At 39.1% G+C, this 20,187-nt stretch overlaps 2 protein-coding genes across 11 annotated transcripts in view; one reads left to right on the top strand and one right to left on the bottom strand.

Annotated features, from left to right (window-relative positions):
• eya4 (EYA transcriptional coactivator and phosphatase 4) overlaps nt 1-7,122 on the bottom strand; it is a 43,046-nt gene extending 35,924 nt beyond the window's left edge. For 8 of the 9 annotated variants that reach the window (XM_061052231.1, XM_061052228.1, XM_061052229.1 and 5 more), the window contains exons 1-2: nt 6,739-7,120; nt 2,488-2,548 (exon numbers count right to left, since the gene is read on the bottom strand). Coding sequence is in view for 7 of the 9 variants with exons in the window: in XM_061052229.1 (XP_060908212.1) it covers nt 2,488-2,520 (33 nt within the window). In the remaining 2 variants the exon portion in view is untranslated. Of the gene's footprint in view, nt 1-2,487; nt 2,549-6,738 lie in introns of all 9 variants that reach the window. The other variant, XM_061052232.1, reaches the window with a different exon arrangement.
• The window catches only part of LOC132985078 (alpha-N-acetylgalactosaminidase-like), a 423,896-nt gene that overhangs the window by 25,814 nt on the left and 377,895 nt on the right, over nt 1-20,187 (top strand). The gene's annotated exons all lie outside the window — the stretch shown is intronic.

A 20,187-nucleotide genomic window follows, 5' to 3' on the forward strand; every position in this document is an offset into this window, starting at 1 on the left:
ACTCCCCGAAACTTTGTGTGTGAGGTCCTTGCTGTTTTGTTCACAAACCGAGACACGCCTATTTCAATTAAACTAGAGGAAAGAATTAGCCACTTTCAGGTCAAACGATAAACACAACGAAGACATAGCAACGTAATCAGTTCAAATTTAATTTCAACATATTGGAAACTTACTTTTTATTCAACTATTATTAGATTTCAAAGGTTTTGGATTGAAATCAAATTGAAATTAAACACAAATTAAAAGTTAATGTCAGCAATTTTGATACAATCTTAATGATTTTAAATTCAATTTAATGCAGAATTTTTGAAAGTGAATTATTTCAGTGATGTTGCTACATTTTCAGGTTTGATTTATCATTCATTGTATTTTAACAAACATGTCTCATATCATATTTGAAGTGGAACAAAATTAAGCGTGAGAATGTGTCAACTTGGAGATTTTGGAAGAGTGAAGGTATTTTCTTTCCATGATTTATTTTGAAATTTTTCAAAGTTAATAGTATAACAGGTGGCTATTTCTGCTCGGACAACACTTCTTCTCATTCTAATTTCTTGTAAACATACTATGAATCTAAACTACACTACGTCCTCCTAACTGTTACCAATGAGAGCTGATTTTTATGAGACACACATCATGGTATAACACAATGTAGTGTCTTCATCAACACAAGATATAACCTCCAAAATGAAAACAAAGAGACTGTTTCCATTTTAGCAAGTTGAATTTGCAGTACACCAAACATTTCATCCCATCACTGACTCCTGAATACATACCAAACCATCTTAAATCCCCATTTTCCATCTCCCAAAAGTAAACTTCAACATATCTAACATTAAAGCATAAAGGTCAACATGTTATGTTATGTTGCCATTATGTCAAATATACCTGCTCTATAAGCCTTTTAGCTCTGTAAGATTAAATCTGTGACCCTGCTCTGAGGTCTCATCTCCAACCTGAACAATTAATCAATGCCTCTGAGGCGCAGCTCAAATTCACATAATAAATGATATCAGCTCCTATTTAAAGCAGGTGAAGTAATTGTGGAATATGGACATCAATATTTGATATTTTGATGGCAGAAAGAGAAGATGGATGCGTCCCTCTTTTCTTCTTCCTTTTCTTCTTCCTCTCACTCGCTCGCTCTCTCTCTGTTTGTGTTGCGTTCATGTTTTGTACAGTATGTATGAGTGACAGAGCTCCGCTGGGGCCCGAGTGTAATTCAAACCCTAGGCGAGTCTGTCATAGCAACACAAAAAGTGGGGGGAAAAACAACATAGTTCATGCGCTCTGTCCCACTTTGCGCTATTATTACAGAGCAGAGTCAGAGGGAGAGTGAGGCAGAGAGGAGGGAGCCTGATGGAGAAGGAGGAGGAGGAGGAGGAGGAGGAGGAGATGAAATTACACCTGTTCTGGTGGCTGACTAACGACTTTGAAATGCGAGTGGACCTCGCTCTCCGCCAAAATCATTTTCCCAACAATACTGCCTGATCTTTAAACAAGCAGAAGTGGGACGCTGCGCTGGTGTGACGCAAAATCGTCATGCTGTGCTGAGACACTAACTAACCCTGAGACACTGTGTGTGTGTGTGTGTGTGTGTGTGTGTGTGTGTGTGTGTGTGTGTCTGTGTGTGTGTGTGTGTGTGTGTGTGTGTGTGTGCATGCGTGTATGCGTTTGTATGTGTGCCCAATTGCAGGGTCTGAAGTCGGTAATTTTAAATGATTTCTTTGTTTAATTTTGTCTTAACTTGTACTTTATTACTGAATTTAATTGTTGACTTGTTACTTTTTGTTGATGTTTCAGCTCACGTGAACCAAAATCAGGTTCATGCCAAGTAAGTTTACAGAAAAAATGAAGTCATTTTGGAGAGTGTGCTATTGAGATACTTAAATAAGACAAAATGAATGATACAATTTAAGCTTTATGTAATATAAATAAAGCAGGGCATAATGGAGGTGCACAGTGTGTGCTAGAATGTGCAGGATGATGGGAGAGCAAAAAGCCAACAGTATGAAAAACCATGTTGTGCAATTTAATCAATAATTGAGTCAATCATTTTATTTTTGCCTTGAAATAGCTAGGTGTTTTAAAACATATCCTACTGTCCATCTTTTTTTTCCCCTATTTGGGATTGCATGCTTGTATGAAAGAGTGCTTCATAAACAACAATCGAGTTAAGGATAAATGGTGGTGGATACAGTTGGCTGCATTCACAGATAATGTTGCATTGAAAAACACAGAGTTCCCTAGATTGAAGTCCTCGTCCAGCATTGTTTCTCATGAAGTCTCATTCACTCTGACTGCTGCCATCTGGTTACTGTACACTCACTGAACCACATCTGCTGTGTGTTAACCTACACTCACATATACACATCTCTCCAACGCACCCATTCCTCTGACTTGTGTGGCTGATACAAGGTATCCTCACACACACACACGCACACATACACACACACACTTCAATGCTTACAGTAGCATTTAACTCACCATCTGTTCGCTGAGGTCCTGTGAGGCCTCCATGGCTGTTTGGATTGTCCTCCGACACACACTTCAGGGACAAAGAGAGAAAATAAAAATGTGTGTCAATGAAATAAACCTTTTACTGCTCACCTGTGCAAAGGTCTATGAAAGGCAATCATCACAGGGATGTTGCTGGAAAGCTTCTATTGTGGTTTGACTCATGATGCAGTTTTCATCCTTTTTTTTTTTTTTTCACATCTACATTTGTCTGTCGGGCCTCCTGTCACTGTGTTTATGTGTGAGCAACAGGAGACCGAATCAGGGAAGCAGGAGCGCTAACTTCGCCATATCATCTTCAGCCGAGGGTGAAGCTGAGAGATAATTGCAGAAGTAAATATCAACAATGAAAAAGGAGAAGTGTAAATGATCTGGCTGCTTGGCTGGCTCTGGACCACAGACACAGAGGCTGGCGAGCTCACCGGGACAGTGAGTGACCCCGTTAATACGAGACAGGAGACAGGTTGGCGCAGGAGTCTGCGGCGGGCCGAGGTGATTGTCTACAACTGCAGCAAGATTGAACGCATAGTGATCAGAAAATGTTGACAGAAATTGCATCTTGTTCATGTCGTACTGTCATGCGGTTACAAAGGGAAGGCTGAACGAGTGGAAAACAATGCAACTGCATCCCGGGCAGACAGGCACAAAATGGCTCCTCTCCGCAGTAGAGTTTGACAGTTGAACAAAAGAGAAGGCTGCAGAAATCCACGCTCACAAGAAAAACACTTCCTTGTCATTAGATCTGCTTTCCCCAGATACTTATGAGTGCAGCTGAGCTGATCTGAATAATGAAAAACTAGTGTCAACTTCTTCTAAAATTGCTTTTTTAACTCTTCATACATACAAACACAGCAAGTTGTAAATATCTACTTTGTGCAGTTTTATATAGGCTTTGAGTATGTTTTCAATCAGCGAACAGTCCGTTTTGCTGGTTAAGCTCAGTCGGTACAGCAGACGCCCTCATATAGGCTACAGTATAAGGGTTACAGTCTGAGCATCGTGTGCAGGTTCGACTCCTGGCATCGGCCCTTTGTTGCATGTTAACGCTACTCTTTCCTCCCCACATTTCCTGCCTCTTTTCAGCTTTATTATCAATAAATGCAAAAAAAAAAGACCAAAAAATATATATTTTAAAAGAAAAGTTTTATTTACATAGGGCCAAATAACAGCAAACTCAGGATACTTTACATATTGAGCAGCAGATTTACACTGCACTCTTTATATTACTACTTAACAAGTAAACACTTCCTTTTAACAGACAGAAACCTGGAATCAGTATTTTTTTTTTTTTTATGTTGAACTTAATCTAAAATAAGGCTAAAAGCAAAGTAATATCTAACATCAAGTAAAAGCATTGAATAAGACCAGTAGAAGTCTTTTTACAGTCGTGTTACTTAGTGTGTTTGTGTGTGTTTGTGTGTGCGTGCTTGTGAGTTGTCTGGCTCGATCCTTTAAACTAACTGGCATCCTTTTAATTTTTCATAGCGTTCAGCTCCTCCTCGCCTGAAACCCAAGACAATAATGCGTCTCTCAGGTGAATTGATTTGTACACCAGCCTCCCACACCCTCACCCTCTCTCCCTCCCTCTCTCCTTTTCTCTCTCTCTCTCTCTCTCTCTCTCTCTCCCTTCCTCTCACCTTTGTGGAGGACAGAATCAACCTAGTGTCTGTTTGCACTCGTGGATTCATGTCTTAATCTTCTTCTTATTTTTAAAGGATTTATTGGACAATCATTAATTAAACATTGTAAATCATTTTAAAAGGTAGTGAAATGAATGCCGAGCTTTATGGGCATTAAAGTGAAATATTTACAGCTAATTTTACTTTTTGTTGTGAGAATGTTGCAAAGTTTGCAAATATCCTTGAAGATATCAATAAAAGCTATAGTCCTCAGTTTGATACTGGTAATTTGACTTTTATTAATGTTAGTGCAATGAACCACTGCCCACCTCTTATAGGTTTCTCCTTCACCCACTCCACGTTTGCCTCACATGGCCCTTAATCCACCCCGTAGTTAGGCTACCTGACACTGCGCAAGGAATCAATAATGCTGCCATTTCCTTTGGCGTCCCAGCAGAGAGAATTATATTTCCCTCCACGGCTTTTGACGGCGACGTAAGAAACACATGAGACGACGGAGGGTTTAAAGTGGACTACTCAGGCAGACACAGTGCGGGAATGTTACGTTTACAAACCGTTCAGAGGAGGCCGTCGAACAAACCGCAGACTGCTGCTGTGATACTTTTTAAAAAAGCCACTTCCTAAAATGTTTTTATAATTTTTTTTTTTTTTTTTTTTATAAATGTTTGTCACGCGTAATGTAGACACGCATCTACTCTGATATCTGGGTTTAATGGACCACACTTCAAATACCAAGGGACAGTATTGTGGACATGCAGAGTATTTATTAAGCCTGTGGAATAGTTGGAAAGATAAATGACGCTATTATATGTCCCGAGTTTTACAATTAAGACCTAAGTATATTTAAACGCATAGGCGACCACATTCAAGGGAAATAACATTGTTGAAGGCTCTTTCTTATTTTTATTTGTATTTATCAAGATAGGCATTAAAAACCTAGACCTGTATCCTACCCTTTAAATAATAGGCCTTTCTATTTTACATTTATTTTAACGAGTGAGTGTTTATATGGCCTATTTGTTCAAGATGCATTTAATTAGAAGAAAATAAACAAACAACAACATAAGGCTACATTTTATTTCAGATAAAATGACACAATATTCCACACAAATAAAGGACCTACACAAATTTCTGGAATTAAAGAGAAAATCATAAAACCTATTTAAAATGTAAAAAAAAAACACATGACAGTAAACAGAAAACCCCAGGTGTCTAACAATGCAAATCCGAGAATTTAATAGGCCTATTCGAGTGCCAATATTAGGCTATATCTGGCTTTAAACAATTTACCAAAAAAGGGGGGCCAATACAGAACTTTTTGTTTATCTTTTGTGCAAATTTGTGTATGGTTATTTTCCTTAAATCCAAACTCATTAGGTCACATGTGTCCAGGGTTTGCGCATTAATAATCGTTGGTTAAATTTGAGCCCTTAATGTGAAACGTAATCTGCACGGATTAAGACGCAGACGGCCTATCAGATTTTGAGTCGCAGTGTAACTTGTCAGGTTGTAAGGGGGCAGGCCAATAACCAGGGGCCATTCAAGCCCCGAGAGCTTGACCGTGGTTTAAGATTCCCCCTTTCCTACATATCAAATATAAACACAAACTCCACGTGGGACGAGAGATGGGGAGAAAAAACAGTGGACACGCGGAGGGATGCTGGCGGAGCAAAGAGAGGGAGCAGCTGAATGCCTCCACGTGGGAGGATGGAAAGAGAGAGAGTGACCTGCCTTCACACATCCTCATCAACATCACATTCAAGATCAAAACACTTTTAGAGTTTTCAACAATCAAAATGTTCACGTCACAGCAGATTGACAAAACCGGTGTCTATAAAATGACACTCTTGTTTTCCTGCAAGCCTCAACAAAAAAAACATTAACATTCCTCTTAAGGTAAAGTATTAACCGAAAACGAATTGACTATATTGATAAAATAAAGTTACATTGTATGAATACTTTACCGGCTCACAGAACAAATCAACAAATGATTCACATTTCACATCCATTAAAAACGTAGGCCTTTAACCAGGTAAGGAATTGCCTAACGACAACAACTTACACAACAAATAGGCTATTTACGATGGCCATTACTTTTCATTTGAAAGGAATCACCTATAGGATAGTAGCATCAAGCACTCAAAATAACCACAATTGAATTGACAATGCTTCCTTTTATACTAAGATTTTTTTTTTTAATAATCAGAATTTGTCACGGCAGATCTGGCTGCAACAACAAATCAGGATCTGCTCGAAGTTTCTGACTGTCAATAGTAAGTTTGCATACTGCTTATGAGGGATTCATTTTTTTTGGCTTTCTTTTAATAAAAAAAAAAAACCAAAAGTAAACTGGAGAACTGCATGCTCTTTCTGTTGAGTGTCGTGAAATAGGCATCTAGGGATATGGTGTTAAATAGCCTGAATGAAAAAAAAATGATTGATTGCTTGACTGAATCAAAGTACCAGTAATAATAACAGATGGCTATCTGCAGCCACCTTCACTTTCACTGAGCTGACATAGCAGTCAAAGCACAGCTCTGCATCTGTCTGTAAATAGAGAAACAAAGTGAACATAGCCTACCTGCTGTATCAGGTTATTTTCGTCCCAACAAAGCTCCCAGATTTCCTTCACTCCTCACTAACTTTCATAATCAAACACAGAGTGGTCTCAGCACAGCTCTCCCTGCTGTCTGCAGCCTGTCACTGACTGGATCAAAACACTTCAGCCACTGTTGCCCATTACGAGCCGGAGTCCAAAAACAAAGCCAGAAGAGTCATTCACACTCGATTTAACACGTTAAAAAACTCAAAGACGAGTCCCGAGTGTCTGTCTCGGTGACCTGTCCGCTCACTTCAGCGGGAAACTGTATTATTTTCACTGCGCGTCCAACTTTGATCACCAGGCTGTTTCACACGCATTACACTAAACTTCATTATCGCTAACCGCGCCGCTGCGCATGCGCCCAGCTGCCATGCGGACAGTGTTGGGCAAGAGTCCAATGGACTAATGGGGTTCAGAGGGGGAGGGGGATACCAAAGTGACATTCTTATTAATAGTTTGAGCAAATGACGTGCTCACAGTTTTATTTAACCCATCAGAGCAAAACAACTCACTGATGTACCTCACTGACCAGACTATACCTTTCTATCTCTCTATCTCTATATCTCTATATCAATCTATCACATAGTGTAGGCTATAGTTGTATCTGCCGCCTTAACATTAATAATTTATCAATCAAGAATCATTAAGTCATTATTATGGTAATGTGCATTTTTAAGCTGTTGGTGTGATGACACTTCATATTTCTGATAAACATTACAAGATGTACAAGATTCAAACAGCATATTGTCTGCTTTGGATCACAGGGTCATTACCTTCCTATCTATTTTTATGTATTTTCTTGAGATAAGAAAATAATGAACCCCTTTTCTCCAGATCACAGCATTTGCCTAAAATAAATGGTTAAGAATGGTAATTTGCAGCTTGATTCATTTTTTTTCTTTTTGAATGCGTGATGAAAACCATAAGCTTCTTAATTCGCTGTTGCTTTTTCAGCATTAATGTAATGGGTCAGTGGATCCAAAAATAACGTACATAGATTTCTATAAAGGTTGTCAATTGCTCTCATTTGTGTTTGTAGTAGCCTACTTTAATCAATAATGTTATCACTCTTTCCTTTATCACTCTCAAGTCCGGTTGCTGTCAGGGCCGTCACCAGAATGTCAGGAAGACTGAGATAAAGTATTAAAGACCCCCCCCCATATGTTTTATTTACTGTAAAATCTCTGATTTGGCAGTCTTTTTTCAGTCTTCTCCTAGAGGTGAAAAAAAGCTTACTGTTACCCTGCGTGATGATTTCCTTTGCATTACAAAACTGGAAAATAACTCCAAAAGGTAAAGATGGCAGTTATATGTCAAGGTGTTGTTATTAGTAGCCTATAGAAAAGTGTTTATAAAATAATTTGTTTTAGGCCTTCCTACAGACAACTCAAAATGATCATACTTCTTAATTCTTGTCAAATTATAAATCAGTCCAACTTCGTCATTACCATTATACTTCTATTTGGTAGATTTAGATATAAGTAGCTTCTGAGCTCAAAGAAGGTCCTGATGAACTTAGAGTCCTGTCCCCATAAGAGAGAGCTAACTGAACCTACTGAAATATTTATTAATATACATACAAGAGCAGCGACAACACAAAAATCAAAGGGCAAACCGAGGGAAACATGCTGCTGTGTACAATTAAAAACAGAGAAATGACACAAAACATGCAAAGCTTACAAAAAAAACCCAACAAACTTGTCATGTCAGACATTAGAGTTCCACAGTGGCATAAAAAAAAGATGACAGATTCGGCCATGAAGTTAAGTTTGTTTGAAAAATTGATGTTTGTTTTGGTTTATGGATTCTATGACTGCTGGATCATACAGGCGCTCCTTTGTCATGCTGTCATTTATTTGTGATGATGATGTCAGCAGCCTGTCGTACGGAACCCTGATTGTTGGTTTTAAGATTCTGCTGACTTTCACATAGACGCACAAACACTGACACTCACACACTCATGCACACACACATGCACACGATATACATACAAACACATCTTCCATCATTTTCCCTGCTTTTCTGTCCCTTGCATGCAAACTAATGTAAGTTGTTTACATGATTCTAAACGCTTTATGTAGAATTAAAAGAGCCAAAGTTTCCTGGCATCCCACACACAAACATTCAAAAACAAGAGTTCTGGTCTTTGTGGCATTGGCTGGCACAGCAGTTGCGGACTAAGAAAGAGAAAGCCACCGACAGACTGACAAAGCAAAAAGAATGAGATCAAGGAGATACAATAGGAGAGTCCCATTATTGTTTTTAGATGCAGGAGATTATACCAGCTGCAAAGAGACAGGAATGCAGTGTTGTGATGTCAAATACACAAAAGTGGCTGCATGTTTATAAGATGCAGTCTTGGGGTTGTCATTTGTCATATCTTGTCAGTTACAAGGTGCTAGAATGGGTGATGCTGAGGCTGGATAAGGATCTGACATGTATCTGGCTGCTAGATGGCGCTGTGTTGTGTTTTCTCTGCTGGAAAGGAACCTTGGAGAGCCCTACAGTACAAAAACACAACTTTAAACACAACTACTTTATTTCAGTGAGTATCTACAACTGCTCTAACTTAAATCTTAACTATGAGTACTCTACTGATGATTTTTTTTTTTTGTCGTTGCTTGATTGCTCAGGTAGTTTGCAGATGTTAACGTTGCACCATTAACAGTAGAGCACATCACTCCTTCGCTAGCGAGAATAAAAAGGGCAGACCTGAACAAAAGTTTTGCTCTAGACTGGGGTTTGAGTCAATGGTTGGAGATATCAGGGGACGGGAGGGGATTTCTTTTACCAGAACCCCACTGTGATGTCACAAGGAGAGCACATTTGAAACGGGACGTTTTTCTCTGTCTTGTAAGACTTTTGCAGACCACAAACAAAGGACTGGATGGGTTTAATTCACATTTTGTGGGTCGGTAGACACTCAGGTTACCCAAATATATCTTCTATCTGTATCCAAATAAATATCTATCTTTCACAATATGTCCCCTTTAAGAAAAAAACATACTTCAAAACGGTGCATAGGAGCCAGGACAACCAAAGCAAGCTCAGAAGCCTTCCAAGACACCTGGCTGGACCGGATGCAGGGGAAAATAGTTGATTGAAAACTCTTGGTGTGATAAAGAGACTGCAGGTTTAGACGAGAAAAGATTTGATCCGTAGAGAAGCAAATCAGGCAACAGTCTGCTTGGGATATAGTTTCAAGCAGTCTATACTGAATCAGAGTTTTGAAGTCCATTCGTAAAGCTGTCTCTATACCTTTCAGTAAACCTAGAAACTGGCAGAGTGGTGGAGCTGAGGCCTCAAGCCTCCTGGCAGACAGCTACAACATGCCCACCAGTCAGATTCAAGGTGGATTTTCTGTTTTTATTAATTTTTTCATAAAATTGCCGCGCGCACGGGAGACAGAGAGAGAACACGAGAGTGTTGGCGCGCGAGGACCTCACTGAGCGCATAGAATTTTAGACTGTGCCTGAGCCCTTGGCGGTTCGATGCAAACATAACAAAACTTCCTCTTGAGTCCTGCAAAGAGATAAGACGCAGCAAAACCAGCCACAAACTCCAGCGCCCAGGTATCGCGTCATTCTGTGGGAAACACTGTATTTGCTTTGAAGCCTATTTCTAAATATAAAGCTGGAATATGCGAGCACAGCAACTTATTTCTGCAGTCATCACAGAAAGTATGTGAGAGGACACTTGTGTATCAGCTTTCATGAGAAACATTAACAGTGATTTCCGATTTCCAGCACTGGGTATAGAGGAGCACAAAAGACAAGGATATTAGCTCATAAGCAAAAACAAAAACAAACACATCATTAGAATACATTCTCATTACATAGCTGGTTTTTGACCCTTAGAGGAGACCCAAGTGAAAAAACAAGGGGATGAAAATTCACCAAAGAATCAGCAGAGAATGAAGCCAAAGTGACAAAACGGAGCTCTTTAATTGTCAGTTACATGGAACAGCAAAGGAGAAGCCTTACAAAGTCATATAGACGTGATGTCACATGATCACTGTGTTGCTCTGTGTTGGGAGGGCTTCTTTGTAAAATGGAATATAAGGCAATACACCTCATTGACATTACCGTTTATCAATTACCAGAGACAACCAACAGGTGTTAATTAGGCTTTTTTTTTAAACGGCATAATCCCACTTTGGCGTCACAGAACATTGAAAGTTATTTTTTCAGTGTAGACTACAAACTTTTCTGGGTTGACTAACATATTTGAGACATAAATTCAAGGACAGGGTCAGGGAAGTGGGGCAAATGTCACCTAATTTACTCCCTGTTATGGAACTGGTATGTTTTAAGTCCTCTTCAACTCTTTCAATACGAGCCGCCCCGCTGTGTCCTATTGTTTTTCCTCTCCCTTCCCGCAAGCAGACTCAAGCCTGAACTCTGCTGCTCAGTGATTGACACATTCTGGCAGAATAAATTAAAACCTCAAGCTGTGACAGAGCTCAAAATAGCAGGAAGCTGTCGCTGACCTGCAGACTCTAGTGCCACATGTCAGCAAGCTTAAAAACTTGGCAGAACATTGTGCTCAAAGAAAGCAAGTACAGGTGTTTGTGTGTTTCTGGTGTGTGTGCGTGCGTGGGTCTTTGAATAATCTTTGTTGATGCAATGTCAGAAACGAATCCCACAGGTGGTGTTAAACTAATAAAATGTGCCAATGTTAGCTTCTCTTTACTTTCTCTTAAGGAAAAACAATTTCAACTCGTCCAATTAAACTGGAGCCACATTGGAATTAGAAGACAGTGGCAGATGGATCTATTTTTTTGGCCAGCTGTTGTTGGGAGGGTGATGCTGGGATTGGAGAGGGGGGGGCTAAGACCCAAGATGTTCAGAGGTGCAGGACTGCGGGTCTCTTTGCCAAGTCACAGAGCCTCTGGTTCTTGCCAGCGGAGGGGGTGGCTGAGAGAAAATGCCATTTAGCTGGCTGGTATTTATAGATATGTGAGGAACTTGTGCTCAGGCCGGGGCCGAGGTGCTGACGACGTAAAACGAGAGGACGCTTCCAGAAGTCGAGTGTCAGGGCACACAGATAAAAATACCCGGTGAAAGATGGGCCTGGTCATTAGTGGCCCAGTCTGGCATGTGACATGGCAGCATTTCAGAGGTGATTTATGATTATTACTACAGCTAACCTATACCTCTCCCTTTCCTGCCCCCACCATCCATCCCAAATTGGTTTGCCAAATGGAATAGCGCATGGGATTTATTTCAGGGGCTGAGTGTAAGGCAAAAAGTCTGCTGGCATTTTAGACTTTGGCAAAGTGCCACAGTTTTGTTGAGTTTCAGATTTACCACAATATCGACTGAAAATAATTAAGCTTAAAAGTTCTACTTTGCTGACAATTAAAATGAAGATGGACAAGTGTTTCTGCGTGATCATTAGTTTTGTCAAATGGAAATGCTATAGCAAACTTTGAATGAACACGATATAACTGCAAAAACATAAGGCACACGATGACTTAAAGCTGAATATAATGGGGTAATGAACTCATTGCAGACCGCTGCCTCCCCTAATTGCCAGAGTGAGCTGCCACAGGGACGAACAAAGGAAACATTTAACACATCGTAAATTCCTGTAATGTCCTGCCGAGGAGCTGCCACTCCGGTTACACTTACAACTTCTTTTCTGCTGACCCTTTATTAGTGTCCAGTGACGGAAAAAGACAAACATATTACAGTAAAGGACAGTTAAAGCTAGATTTTGTTTATGATATTTATATATTTCCACATTTGCTTTGTGTGTGGCCTCCTGCTCTGACTGAAATCAAATTATTCCGAAATATTCTCTGGATGAAAAGACTTAGCATAGAGATGCATCCAACTTTAATGTGGCAGGAAATAATGTTTAAATAGTCAATTAAGCAACCACTTTCAGACCTAACTCCAGCTATTCTGCATATTAATAACCGGACTCACATTTTTTTTTTTTTCATTTCAAGATCTGATTTAAACCTCAGTGTTTCTACTTTCTGCGCAGAACTTCTACGTCTCTCTGAATTTCTTCTCGGTCTTTTCTTCTCAGACAAGGCAACTGATGGAGCAGATGCCTTACACGGTGAGATTGTGGTCAAGTGTATGTGAGAATGGTTAAGAGAGCAGACAAAAATAGAGAGAGACAGGTAGAGTACGATTTTGTCCCACAATAAGCGTCCTAGGAGACTCCAGTCGGCACTTGATAGCTTGATACAGCACAATAAAGACGTGCACGCTGTTTGTGTGAACACAACATGAACTGCGTGTGTGAGTACGTTTGTGTGTTTCCTTTTTTTTTTTTTTTTTTTTTTAGGTCAGGCTGACAAAATTAGTTTACCATCAGCTGTGCTCTGGCTCTCATTCAGTCCCAGCCTCTGTCCAGTATTTCTTCCAGCTCCCTCCACCTAATGGCGTCTCAGGGCGGTTTTTACTGCACCACCCTGGGGAGGCTACTGTGGCCAGATCCAGAACACTTGGCTTTATATGGATTGAATGTTTTATGGTTATGGACATAATATTTAAGTGTAGGAACAGTCTCACAAGAATCCACCCCCGCACCAGTATCCCCAGCTCTACACCAGCAAAGGAAAAGGTAAGGACTGGAAGAGAGACCATGGATTATGTAACTGAGCTGAACTGAAAATCTGGTACATTGTATTTCAGCTTGGGTCCTATTTTCTCATGGTTGCACACTGATGGCATTAAGACTAACAATCCAAATGGCGTCATTTTGGCAATTTATGCTAAAATACCCCTACATATAATTTTGTAGCACTCAATTTTGACTATACTTCACACGCCACATAAGAAAAGCAGAATTTTGAAAGGTACAGAGAAAAAGTTATGCATGAATAAAAGAAGGGGGTCGGAATTCCTAATTTTTGTGACAATAACTTAAAGTAATAATTCCACCAATAAACTCTCAATCCAGTCAGTTTTCATTAAATTCACTATATTTGCATTTTAGCAATTTGACTCTGATCTTACATGTGAATGATGTTGTAATGTTGCACTGTTGTTTTCATAGTTCTAAGTCTTATGCTTATGTTGACAAAAAGTTGTCAGTTCACCACTTTCAATTAATGAGCAAATAAAAAAGGACAATAAACAGGGACATTCTGGAGATTATGTGGCCATATTTGTAGCTGTGACTAAACTTAGCATAGCATTCACTCTCCCGATTACATCACGCATATTGATTTCTTAGACAGTGATTTTTGTATACATCAACACCTGCTGCAGTGAACATGCTCTCTACTCTGATCACTGACTATGAATGAGTTAACACAAGTCAAACAGCAGAAGTTATAAGTACTTCATATAAATTCCACAGATCAGTATTAAAGCTGGAGGGTGTATTCACAACAATACAAGGCTGCTTATAAAAAACAATGAATACTCAAATCTGGAGGGAATCCAGGCTATATTTCAAAGTAAGAAAACCTTTTTGACATCCGACAGCCATGTTATTTCTAGCTAGCAACATTATCTAGAAAGTAAATTCCTAATTACAATAAGAGTTAACTTTTCAACTATATTATCATGTAACATTACCAAGCAGTAATATTAGCTTTCAGGTACTTCCTAGCTAATGAGCATACTAACTAGTTAATGGCTGAATGTAAGCGTTAGCTGTTGTCAGAGAGGTGTTCATGGGTTATCAATTATGTTGTATGGACTTCAAAAATAGGGTTAGAGTCACTGATGGACCTCATTGTTCAACCTGATGGAGGTTGGAAGTCTGAAAAGCCCTTTGTGCATGCTTCAATATCAGTCAAAAGGTATAGGCCTATGCCAAGTAGAATGTTTTATTATCAACTTATTTTGCCCAAGTTGTTTATGTAATTACATGTTGACTTAACATTCGTGCAGTGAAGGACATCATCATCATTACCAATCATCAGTCCAGGAAGTCTGTACTCAGCTTTTCTGATGACTGTCTTGGTATTTGAGAAAAAAAAGACATAAATGCAGACTCAAAAAATTTAAATGTTTTCATTACAATTCTCCTGTATTCCTATAATGCCCAGTGTGGCTGATTCCTCTGCATATACATATCATAGTGATGAATCATTATGAGGCAATGCCTCCAGTGTACTGCCAGCTCTCTCTCTCTCTCTCTGCTCTCCACTGACACTCGCACACGAGTTTGAATCACCGCACTGATACTGAATCTCAGCGGTATTACAGCTGGAATTCCTGCTATGTTTTTTCAACTAATGAAAGAATGAAGGAGAAAAAAACAGAGGGGCCAAAATTAAAGGGAGAAGAGGAAATAGAGGGAGAAAGGGGTGAATGATTGTCTCTCATTTAATTTGTAATCATCTACTTTTTTACATAGTGGCTGCTTAAGAGTTCCGTTGAGACTGATGGAGATTGTACTTATATATTAGTTAACATGTTTACTTGAATATTGTAAAAAAAAAAAAAGAATTTTAAAATATATGTCAGCTGTTTAAGAGGCCATTGTTTGACTAAGGGCAGTGGACTTCTCAGTTTTACAATTTAAGTTTCACGTCTAAAAGTTTTAATATCATCATGTTCAAGAACACTCAGAATGTATTTTTATGTACCCTTAAAAGTCGAACCTCATCTTTGCTGACTTGGAGGTGGTTTCTCATTCTGCTTTGAAAAGAGAGATGTCTGTGCACTTTCCTTCAATCTGAGATTCAAACAAACCCTCAACTACATAAAACCAATTAAATCCAATGACCTCAAACCACTGATTAGTTTGCATTTGGGGGGGTTAGAGTTTATACAGCATACATGATAAAGTGTGTTGTTTTTTTGGATATGAACCTACACCTTCTACTGTCTACCGAAACTACGACCAAACACTGTCACATTCTAGCAGATATCGTCTTTTAATACAAACGGTAGCCATTTTTCTCTGACATCATACTCATGGTGGGGAGCTCAAATGGTGTAAAATTTCACACAGCTAATTTTCCAGGTTTGTAAAACATTTCAATCGAATTAGACAATTTCTTTATCCTAACCCACTTCTTGATGAATCGGCAACTGAAAAAACAATGTATACGGCAAAATCATTAGAACACTGTGGAACATATTTCTGGTTAAACTACACATTTTATTGACAATTAGCAACACTGAAATAATAGCTAGCCTTACAACTCCATCACTGCTTCGCTCATGTCACAGTTAGCTTGACATTAAAACTTTATCTCACACTGTAATAAAACTATGAACTGGTTGGATTCTAATAATAGTCATGCTATGCTAGTTAATGCTTGATCAAATATCCTTTTAAACCTCAAAAAATTTGAAAAATGTCCTTCCAAACCTTCATTCTCTATCAACTTCTAAGTTGCTGATCAATCTTGAAGCAATGAATTAATAATTGTTTGTCAATGTTCAATGTTTATACATCTGCAAACTTGAAATACAGCACTACAAAATGTTGACCGCATTATTTTCTGTCTGGCTGAGGCGCAATATATAGGCTAAGGTCGGTACCTGTCATCATATATATGCAAACACCAGGGGTCACCAGCGTTTTTTTATGAGGGATCAATCAAAGCAGTTTATTTCTATGTACTTTAAAATGTGTCTGAAGGGAAACCTGATCCCAAGCGATTTCACTCGCAACAGAGCAATGATGTGCATATTTCAAATCTTGGAGTAAAAACCTTCTTCTTTGCCATTTTATTTTGTAGCGTTTCTCTCAACAAATCATTTCTCCCAGTATAAACCATTACTTTAGCTCAAAAGAATGACGGCCAAGCAGTGTATCCAGCTCCCCCCCCTCCAAATTCCCTTTTGAATGATCAATCATTCGATGATGTCCACAGAGCACAAAGGAGCAGAATACGTCAGATGTTATTTTACTGAAAGTCCCATTTTTCTACTAATCAGATGAAATAAACACATTAATCTGAGGATTTCAAAGTGCTGGGCATTGTTTTGGTTACATCGTGGAAATTATTTTTCTCCCCAAACATTACAAAGACAATCAATCATGTTTAATGTCAATTACTATGGCTTTATAAACTAAGAGCTCAATTAAGCTATTTATGTGTAGCACATGTTCATGTGTGTTAATATGAGCGTGCAACTCATAAATCAAGTGTGAAAGAGACGGACACTTAAAGGTAAACTCCCGCACACTGTCTAACTTGCATATAAAAATGTATTGGCAACGTTTCGATATAGGCCTACTAGACCTTTATCAGGCAAACAGTGAGACGGACACTAAAAATGAATAAATCAGAACAAAAAGATCAAAGACAACCTACCTCATAGTTACCACCGTAACAGGATGGCTCTGATCTGGAGCCAAAAGCGTGAGCAGATATCAAGTTAAGAAACCGTTAGAAACAATACATGAGAGATAAACAGAAGGAAGGGAGCGATGTGCCAAAGGCCTGAAGGTCTGAGGCAGAAGACATACACGTCACTGTCTGTCTGGATCGGTACATCGGTCATTAGACTTGGCCAGGCTTCTAAGGACAGGATAGTGTGTGTGTGTGTTTGTATGTGTGTGTATGTTGGGGTGCAAATAAGAGATATTTAGTAGACTTAATAGAGAATAGATTTTTTTTTTTTTTTTTTTAGGTTTTAGTGGTGAAAACAAGAATACAATGTTGTGAACCCCCCACCCACTGTATCACATTATGGGGATCTTTACACTATTGAGGGGGATTTGTGAGTTTAACTTTGTTTTTCTTGCAAGAAACAATTAAATACAAAAACAATAGTGCTCGCCATTAAGCGAACTTACAATCATTTAGTTACATATTAGTGTTGTCTAGTTACTCAACAAGGTGAAGGCTAATGTTACAGATGCTCATACTATACTTGTAGATGCTGCCTGAATTATACGTGCTGGTATTGTGGGAAATAAATATTGTTGTTGGAGTATACGCCATCCAGCCCACAACTCAGGCCAAGAGCGTAATGAAAAATATTATAACTGTTCGAGCACACAAATATCTATTAATTGTATTAGATCTATGTAATGTATAGATACACACACAATGAAACACACATCTGCACTTTAATGTGCTTGTTTTTCCATCTGCTCCTTGTTTTCAGGTCCCTTTTGGTCACTTTTTTGCGCATGTTATTGCGGTCTGGATATCTTCAAGAAACAGACTCAAAGCACTCTATATGATGTTGTCATTTCTCTCTCTCCGAGGGTTTATTGTTTTGTTTGGCATTTGTGTTTCGTTTGGAGGCAATCATTGAAGAATTTGAGCAGCACGTGTCCTCGGCAATCATAATCATGAAATCCCTACAGGTCTCTCACACACACACACACACACACACACACACACACACACATGCAGGCACGCACACACACATACACAGGCCTGATTGCTGCTCAGTCTGGTCTGTATAATGCTATGGATGCAGATTGAATGTGTCAGTCAGGACCTCACAGGAGGAGATGGTGAAGGAAGGAAGGAAGGAGGAAAGGATGGAAGGAAAAGCGATCGTAAGTGATGGATAATGTTCAAGATTGAGATGTGCATGAGTGCAATGTTTTTCTTAGACAGGTTTGACAGACCTGCTCTTGTGTTTTACAAAATATCTCTATATTGAGGCCTTTTGTTAGAGCTCCCTCTTCCTCTCTCTAACACACACACACACACACACACACACACACACACACACACACATGCCCTGGCCAGCCTCGATGGTCAAGTGCTGTGATAAAGTGCTGTCTAGTGTTCTCTCACTCTCTAAGCCCCCTGAGAGTAGATCAATACTCACTCAGCATCAAGTTACGGCTAATGTCTTTGTGTTTTTAACCAGGCAGTGTGTGTGTGTGTTTGTGTGTGTGTGCATCTGCCCCTGGTGTGACCCAAGTTATAATTATCATTAAATGTCAATGAAGGTGATAAGATGAGCTAGACTTCAGATAAATCCCCAAAGCCCTGACTCGAAGCGCCTCCTAAGGACACTGATGGAAATTGCAGCTCCAGATCAGGATCCATTTACTTTTGTTAGATCTAAAATGTAGTACTTAATCTTTCAAAAGCAAAACTCTGACCATGTGTACATCACTTCCATTTGAACTGTGAGGTGTAACTTCAATAAAAAGTAGGCCTTTTGTTGATATACCCCTTATTCTACAGTCATTTTAAGATCAAGATCAAGATTCACTTTATTGTCCTACAGAGTGAGACATTTGTCCAAGGCTCTGAAATGTATATTTCTCATCTAAGCTTCTGAGTCATACAGAAGATTTAACACATTATACACATGTGTCTGTTTGCTGACTCAAAAAGTAGACGTTCATTTGAATAGATACTCCAGACAACATTCAGTGATATTGGTGTGTTAGAGCAGTGTTTCCCAACTGTTTTTCCTGGGAGCCCCCTTACTTGAATGTAATAGAAGATAGGACCCCCAAGGACCCAATCATAAAAATAACAGAAATGAACACAAATCTAACATCACATCAAAAGTTTTCATTGATAAAATCCAAACAGAATAGGCCTACACACTTGTTCTGTCTGTTTTTGACATCCTGGATATTAGAAGAGTCTTGAAATAAATAAATAATTAGAAAAGTAAAAACTGTTGGTAACAATCAATTAATGTGCAGCGGAGCTTCGATTCAGAGCAGATGGACATTTCTCTTTTTGCTTACAAAGTTAGGACAGCAATGTTTAAGTCAGGCCTGATGTTGCTTTTGATTAAAGAATTATCTGAGTCTCTTCCAAACACTGACTCAATGCAGTTTATTGATTCAACACTGTTCGAGATTTGTTCTCGATATCACAATTTACGAAAATATTCGGCATGAAAAGGTCAGGTCAGTGCATCCCTCATTATTTGTTTATGTATAAAATGACCATTAAGGTAGTCTGTAAACTCTGATGGAAGTTTCCACTAAACAGTTATTGGACCAATTTTAACATTTTCCTTTTTCCTATAGGACCTAATTTTTTACGATAAGTCTTTTTAATATCATTTTTTTTGCTTTGTGACATCTTTCCTTTGGCCACAATCATTTCCTCATCAACTCATTTTGTAGCTTTCCGTGAACCATTTTTAAAAGGAATGATTACAAAAGCAACAAAATGATCACCAGATATTGCATGAACCTAAATCCCCTTTAAACAAAAAGGTAAGCTGTGAAGAGAGAGGAAGATAGGAGGGTAAAATGAAAACAGAAATGTTGAATGTAGCTTAAAAAGTTGGTGAAATGAATACAACACTGAACACAATGTTGTATTCGATCATTATAATAAGAAAGAAAAGTGTTTCAGCCAGTTCTACCCCTCCTTTCCCTCACCTCCGCCTCTCTTTATCCCTTCCCTCATCTCTCCATCCCAATCAATCTCTCCCTCCCCCCTCACTAATGCACTCTTTCATGTGCTCTCCTATTTCTCCCTCTCTCTCCACCACCCTCGCTGCCTCACCCTCACGTCTCATGGCCCTTTTGTAGGCCCTCTACATTTTTGGG

Source organism: Labrus mixtus, chromosome 12, assembly GCF_963584025.1.
Source record: "Labrus mixtus chromosome 12, fLabMix1.1, whole genome shotgun sequence".
NCBI lineage: Eukaryota > Metazoa > Chordata > Actinopteri > Labriformes > Labridae > Labrus > Labrus mixtus.